The sequence below is a fragment of the Oryzias melastigma genome, unplaced genomic scaffold, assembly GCF_002922805.2.
Source record: "Oryzias melastigma strain HK-1 unplaced genomic scaffold, ASM292280v2 sc00461, whole genome shotgun sequence".
NCBI classification, from domain to species: Eukaryota; Metazoa; Chordata; class Actinopteri; order Beloniformes; family Adrianichthyidae; genus Oryzias; species Oryzias melastigma.
Genome location: NW_023417056.1, coordinates 25543 through 33218, shown reverse-complemented (window position 1 = coordinate 33218; position 7676 = coordinate 25543). Strand labels below are relative to the sequence as shown.

At 40.4% G+C, this 7676-nt stretch overlaps 1 protein-coding gene across 1 annotated transcript; it reads left to right on the top strand.

The window, feature by feature from the left end:
• The first annotated feature begins 377 nt into the window (after positions 1-377).
• Positions 378-3315, top strand: LOC112142346 (B-cell receptor CD22). Its single transcript, XM_024265628.2, has 6 exons — positions 378-604; positions 844-1089; positions 1998-2258; positions 2482-2569; positions 2648-2702; positions 2843-3315. Exons 2-6 carry the CDS (start codon positions 1002-1004, stop codon positions 2900-2902), a joined length of 552 nt encoding a protein of 183 aa, XP_024121396.1. The 5' UTR covers positions 378-604; positions 844-1001; the 3' UTR covers positions 2903-3315.
• Positions 3316-7676: the final 4361 nt, after the last annotated feature.

Genomic DNA, 7676 nt, shown 5'->3' with positions numbered 1-7676 from the left:
TTAACTTTGTTTCAACAAAACATTGAAGTGACTGTAACTTTGTACGAGAATCCTAGAAGTTAATTATTTTATTAGTTTTTATTTATAAGTTTTTGATTTTGTTTATTGGAGCTGATCAGTCTGTCAATCATCATCATGTTTCCTTTACTGTGATTTTGATACAAAACTTAAACTGTAAATCTCAAATGTTTGTCTATAAAATCTTCACACCATAAATATAAACATTTTTCTGATCATTTCTCTGTTTCAGTTGTGAAGAGTCAGACAGACTGGAAAGTGAAATACTATCGGACTGAAATCTGTGCTGATAAAGGATCAACTGTGTCCATATGGTCCTCATATGATTATCCAGTAATGTTTAATGGAGTCAGCATCACTGTTGAAAAAAGATTCTGGTTCATTAGAACTGAAGGAGAACCTGTAGACCTGAAAGAAGATCCAGAATACAAAGATCGATTGACTCACAGGTGTAATTCAAAGATCTGTGATCTGAGAATCTCTGGAGTGAGAGAGAGCGACTCAGCAGTTTATAAGTTCAGGTTCATAACAAACCATCAAACTGGACGTTACATCGGAGAACCTGGAGTGAGATTAACTGTTGGAGGTAAAACTTATCAGATTATTAATATTTGCATTAATCACATTTTAAAATGTGTGATATTTAGTGACTCTTTGATGAATAAACTGTTGTTTTTTAGACGTAACTTGAAGACTCTTCCTGAGCTCACAGGGAGCTGGAGATCTCCTCTGATCTCCTTCATGAAGTTCTGAACATTTCAGCTGAATGTCTCCTTGATGCTGTTGCAGACTTTCACTAACATCCATGTTTTCATCATATTCCAGACCTCCAGGTTCTGCTGGTTTCCACATCAGTTCAGCAGGAATATTCAGACGTTCAGCTAAAGTGTTTCAACAGATGTGATCCAAAAGGTTTGGAGGAATATGTCTGGTTCATAAACGGAGAAGAAACCAGATCAACAACATGGTCCAGAACCAGTCAGATGTTTACGTACAGAAGCTGGAATTCTTCCACAGACAGGATCTCTTGTTCTCTGAGATCTTCAAAGACGGATCAAAGTCCTGAAGTTTGTGAGTTCACTCTGTAAAACACAAACATGAAACCATTTACACAAACAGAACAAACTTGATTTCTGTTTTTTATCTATTAAAGATGTAACTGCCGAATAAAAACATGAACACCAATTGATCTATTTCTACTTCATAACGATTTTATCAACAAATGAATTGAAAAAATTGATTAAAATTAGATGGAAGTAAAAAAAAATCCTTTTGTTTATCAAAATTCAATTCAATAACCATCAATTTCATCTTGAAATTTGGTTCAAAGTTACTAAATATCATCAGGAAACATAAAACCTTCAAAGTCTGATAAATAAGAGTTTTTCCAGAGCAGAAGAGTTTCTCCAAAATCTCCGATCAGATCATGATCTTGTTGGTCTTCAGGAGCTTCAGCAGGTCATCACATTTGTTTTTAGTCTTTTTGGATTCTCAGTAACAACAAACTGATGATGAACGACTGAACAACTTCAGTCACGTCACTTTTTATGACCCAATCTTCTTCAACTATTACCACCTCTCTCCTCTTTCTTTCATCATCTCAAAGCTCAGTGACAGAAGGTCAGAGCTGTAACCATGACAACCATCAACTTTGTAGAATTTATGGAAACGTCTGTTAAGATTTTTTGTGTTTTTCTTCATTTTTTTTTATGTATTTCAACAATTATATTTTATACCAAAATGATTAAAGGACAAAAGAAGAAACCCACATACTTTCATATAAATTTGTATTAACCGGCTCTGTTCTATTTTATTTACTAATCAATCAAATGGATCTAAAATTAAAACATTGAGGACACATTTTTGTTATCTAATATATTAGAATAAAAGATAAAATATCAGTTCAGTTCTCTATCCACAAGCTCTTCATATGTTTTGTCCATTTCTCCTAAAAATAAAGTTTTCTTGTTCTTTTCCAGATGCTCCACAAACTCCAACTGTATCACTGTATCCCCCCACAGAGATCCTGGAGGGCAGTTCAGTGACTCTGACCTGCAGCAGTGATGCTAACCCAGCAGCTAACTACACCTGGTTCAAGGAGAACAAAGACTCTCCTAAATCAGAAGAACAAATGTTCACCATCAGTGACATCACAGCAGAAGATGGAGGGCTTTACATCTGTGTGGCTCAGAACAAACTGGGCCAGCAGAACTCCACTGTTCAAGTGTCTGTTGGATCAGGTCAGTTCATCATGTCGTCTACAGGAAACAAAAGCTGCCGTGCTGCAGCGAGCCCTGAAGGCAGCACAGAGACAGAAGAGACCTCCAACAGGACCATCTTAAAGATCACCACAGACTGATCAGACACTGGAGAACTTTCAAAGAACCAACATGAGATTTTTACCTGACAGTGGATCATCATCACTGGGATTTCTTACTGACATGGATTCAATGTCTTCCTCAGGTTCAGTGTTGATGGTCGTCATACGCTTGATCATTTCTGCTCTCCTGACTCTCATCTTCTTGGTTGTTTTATTCCTGAAGATCTTCAGGTGAGTGGATCAAATCCTGCAGGATTAAAGGTCTGATTTAGTCTCATTGTGTTTGATTTGATCATTTTCTCTGTATAGAAGGAGATCCTCAGAAGAATCCTCAGTGATCAGGAGTCAAGATGAAGATGATCAGGTTTCTATTTCTCCATATTTAGTCCTCCCTGATCTTTCATTCTGTCATCTGTGATTATTTTTAAATGACATCTTGTCGCCATTTTTCTTTAAACTTCTATTTTGAACTATTAAAGATTCATATTTTCATTTGATCTTCAGAAACTTGAAGGTGACGGTCCAACATCCAGACATCCAGCAGAGGATGAGACTGAATTTTAGTACACCAGTGTGACCTTCACCAAGAGGCAGGAGGATCCTCTCTACTCCAACCTGGATCCAGTCAAAGCAAAGAGAAGACGGGACGCTCATGAAGACAAAGAAGACGTGGTGTACAGTCTGGTCGGATCATCCAGGAATCCAGCTGACTGACTGATCTGCTGTATGAAAAAAACAAACATTTATTTCCAACTTTATGATCCAGTAGCATCTGTATGTTAATCTGCTGAAGTTAATCTAAAATGAAGAAAGAAGCAACAAGCTGACACTAGAAGAGATTTGTTTTAATGATAAAAACATTGTAAAACTCAGAAATATCTTATAATATTTTCATTTTTTATGTTATGAATAACAAAATAGATAAACAGAAACATCATCACCTCCTCATAAAGTTGACCTCTTCTGAGTGAACTTCTCATAGTTCAATGATCTGAATGGATACAACAAATAAAACTGTTTTTAATTCTTTGTGTTTTGTAAAAAAGTTATTTCTGTTTGAACGTTAAAGGCACAAAAGAAAGGTAAAAGAGGAGAGTTTAGAGAAGGTAGAAGATGGTAACAGAGGGAAATAACATCATAAAACAACCAGGAATAAATAGAAATCTGGGGTGGGCGGGGCCTGTCTACACACACTCAGTTGTTACAAACGTACCTGTTGGCTAAAATAATCTTCACATATAAATTCTGTCACACATACTATTAGTGCAAAGGTGAGCTGACACCTGTCCTCAGGTGAGTGTTTTGCTGATGTGGATGATGATGGAATGTAAAAAGAGGGAGAGTGCCTGGCCATCCCCACACCAAGACCGCCGTCGAAGCAGCAGCAGCAAGGACCCCCCTACACCCGCTGTGGGAGAGGGAACCTGCCAGCCGGGCAATCCCGCCAACCACACAGACCAAGGCACGCAAGACCGCCACACAGGCCCCCAAGCCAGAGGGCGGGACGCCATAGGAGCACACAGTGTGCGGGCCCCAGCAAAGAAAGAAGAGCAACCCCTCCCACCACCACACCAGGAGGGCCAGCGCGAGGCCCAACCCCTGGAGACCCTCCTGTTTCATGACTAATAGTGTTCATCAATGTTCACTTTTAGGACAATTCCTGTAAGATCCATCCATCTTTTTCCGCTAATCCAGGAACATGTTGCGGGGACAGCAGTCTAAGCAAACATGCCCAGACTTCCCCCTCCCTGACCACTTCCTCCAGCTCCTCTGGGGGGACCCTGAGGCGTTCCTAGACCAGCTGAGAGACTCCTCTGGCTGTGGAGGATTAGCAGCTCTACTCCAAGCTCTCTCTGGGTGACTGAGCTCCTCACTCTATCTCTAAGGGAGCGCCCAGTCACCCTCCAGAGGAAACTCATTTCAGATACTTGTAGTAAGGATCTTGTTTTATCAGTCATGACCCAGAGCTCATGACCATAGGTGAGTACTGGAACGAAGATCAACCGAAAAATTTAGGGCTTTGTTTTCTGGCTCTGTTCTCGTTTCACCACAATAGACCGGTTCAGCTGCCGCATAATGGTGAACGCCGCTCCTATTTGTCCGTCGGTCTCACGTTCCGATCTTCCCTTCCTCATGAACAAGACCTCAAGATATTTAAACTCCTCCACCTGAGGCAGGAGAACTCCACCCACTGAGAGAGGACAAACTAACCCTCCAGAACCCTGAAGAGGGTGTAGAACTAACCCACTGTTCCACAACCAGGACAGAAACTGAACTGTTGTTCTTGGATCTGAGGTTCGACTATCGGACGGACTCTCCTCTCCAGTATCCTAGCATAGACTTTCCCAGGAAGGCTATGGAGTTTCCCTGATAATTTGAACACACCCTCCGGTCCCCCTTCTTGAAAAGGGGAACCACCACCTCTGTATGCCAGTCTAGTTTTATGGCTCCCGTCTGCCACACAATGCTGCAGAGATGTGTCAGCCAAGACCCTCCACAGACTCCAGAGACTTGAGGTACTCAAGGAAAGCAGTTTTCCTTGAGTGGACTACATCAAGAGCCTTACCACTGAGGAACTCGTCAACTACCTTAGTGAACTTAGCTTGGGTGATGACAGTCCCATTCCAACGTCCTCAGCCTCTACTTCTTCAAGGGAAGGCGTGTCAGCAGGATTGAGGAGATCCTAAAAGTATTCCTTCCACCAGTCGACAATGTCCCCACTTTAAGTCAACATTTACCCACCTGCACTGAAAACGGTGCCTGCAGAAAACTGCTTTTCCCTCTTTGGGCGCCGGATTTTGCAAGGTCGGATTAAGATGACACAAAGACGGACAGTTTTAGGAACAGCTGTGAAAATAAAAGTCATGGACCAAGATTTGCTGGATTTGACTTTAATCTCTGAGTTAATACCTCTTGTAGGTCCACCAACTACAGTTCTGATCAGATGGAGTATGGAAAAAATATTGATCATCATGTCCGCAGCTAGGTACTTTTGGATGTTTTGAGAGACAAATTTCAGAATGTGTGGCTGCTGTGGTTTCCATAGTTTCAGTGCAGTTTATTACATCATAATCTATATCTATTGATCTATTGAAAATCTGTATCTAGGGCTTCACCTGACGTCATGCTAGCAACACCAGGGAGACAAACCAAGCTCCATCAGAGAAAAAAACTTAAATTGTGACTTTTGATAAAACCTAAATACGAAAAAAAAGATAACTATAGAAATAATACAACTCAAATATGTTAATGTTGATAATCTATTACATAAAATCTATTGCTAATTTATAGAATCACCTTGAAATGAAATGTGTCTCTCCCCAAATCCAGCTTGCTGCTGCTTGTTCTGTAAGGGGCGACGAGTCTTGGACCTTCAGCTTTGAAAGAAAAAAAGAAGACTTAAAAATATGAACAACCTTTATAACAGTATGGAATTTTCCAATCTAGGTTTTGCTCCAAGTTATTTTGTATACATTTTTGTTCATTTATACATAACACAACTAAAATGTAGCAATGGAGCTATTATTTTGTTTTGCTCTCTGGCAGATTGTTTTTAAAATAAGTTATTAAATTCAGAGTTTATGTGTAACTGCGGGATAATCTTTGTTTTTTTACACCAAAACTAAAGGTACATCTACTTAGTTTTTAATCTACAATGTGACAAATTATTGGCTTGTTCTCATAGAAAATCAGTACCAGGAACTTTTATAATTTCTCTTGATATATTTTTGTTTAAAAAAATTTAAAAAAAGGAAACGTGCAAAAATGTTTCTCCCATTAAGTCTCTATCTGAGCATTTTGAACAGCTTCAAATGAAATAAACAACAAATATGCCCTTACCTTGTACTGGGTTTAGTGTAGCCTGGTCACTATGGCGGTTGCTAGTATTGGCATTTGCATTAGGTAATGCTCGTTGCCTTGTACTTGTACATGTGTAATGACAATAAAGTTGAATCTAATCTAATCTACCATTGGACTGCTGTGATGCGGTCATGGACCAGAGCCTTCAACAAATGTCGCCTGTTGCGGTATTAAGTTTTGGGTAATTGCTCCGTGTGCCCGTCAAAACAATTAGCCACCTCTCTAAGTAATTCCAAAACGGATTTGGGTCTGAGGGTCATCCTTTACTTGGCACCATAGAGCTTGGCACGTTAAATCGCTTTGGAGCTTAATTTTCTTTCTTTCTTTTTTTTTTTTAACTTCTCCTGTTCAACAGCTGAGCAAACAGATGTGGGCTGAGAGCCTCTAGTGTTGGGCAGATTTTACTGTCACAACAGGGATTTATTGAGTATAAACGTCTGTTGTATTTAATGCTAAACTTTATTTATATTGATTATGTTTTGTTTTTGCTTTGTTGGACCAGATGAAAAAGAAGGGGGGGGGGGATAAAAGGGGGTGGTTTAGAGAAAACAGAAGATGGCAACACAGGGAAACAACATCATAAAGCATCCAGGTCTAAATAGTAAACTAGAATGGGCGGGGCCTGTCTACACACACACTCTGTAGTTACAAACACACCTGTTGGTTGAGATAGTCTCCACATTTAAACTAAACAGAATGTACACAATATAACTGCAGCTCACACACTTAATTATACAAATCGATACAAATAAAGCCTTTCATTCGGTCCTTCCATGTTTCATCGGGATCTCCGTGGCATCTCTCCAAAGAGCGGGCAACTCCATGACGGAGCCCAGGTCAGGTGGAATCTGCGCCGCTATGTTTGCTGCAGAAGGAGCTGGAGCATCCGAAGCCAGGCTAGCGAAGCGGTTTGAGAGACTCAGGAGAGGAGGCTTTTGAGTCTCATCAAAACTCCCTCTGGGCAGCCGGACAACCACTTCTTCATCCACGGATCTTTGTTTTGGAGTTGAGAATGAAGAAGGCCGTGAGCAGGTGGTAGGATCTGTGTCCTGGAGAGCGGCGTTGAGTGATGTTAGCTGCCTAGACTGGGTGAAGGAGACATCCATGAACTTGGAAAGCAGTGCGTCTTTCATTTCCAGCTCAGCTTTTAGGCGACGGATATCATCTTTAAAGTCAGTGATGATTGAAGCAGTTTTATCCGGAAATTTTGAGTCCAGTTCATTTGCTTTATTTGGTTTTTGTCCTGAGTCCGTATCGGGACTCACCGCTGCTACTCCACCATCCGCCATGTTTTCCATCTTCCAGAATCTTCTCTATATACGTATATGTCATTTACTATTAAGCACTGAAAGTACTATTTGTAGTGTGTACTTGAGAGCTAATCAACTTGGTTCTTATACGATTCATATTCTCATTTGATCTTCAGAAACTTGAAGGTTCTGATCGTGACGGTCCAACATCCAGACATCCAACAGAG

Bases quoted from the DNA above. Each gene is read 5' to 3' on its own strand.
- LOC112142346 (XM_024265628.2), top strand. From the start codon at position 1,002: ATGTTTACGTACAGAAGCTGGAATTCTTCCACAGACAGGATCTCTTGT. The intron at 1,090-1,997 runs GTGAGTTCACTC...GTTCTTTTCCAG, and splicing joins GGATCAAAGTCCTGAAGTTT to ATGCTCCACAAACTCCAACT. The intron at 2,259-2,481 runs GTCAGTTCATCA...TGTCTTCCTCAG, and splicing joins TCAAGTGTCTGTTGGATCAG to GTTCAGTGTTGATGGTCGTC.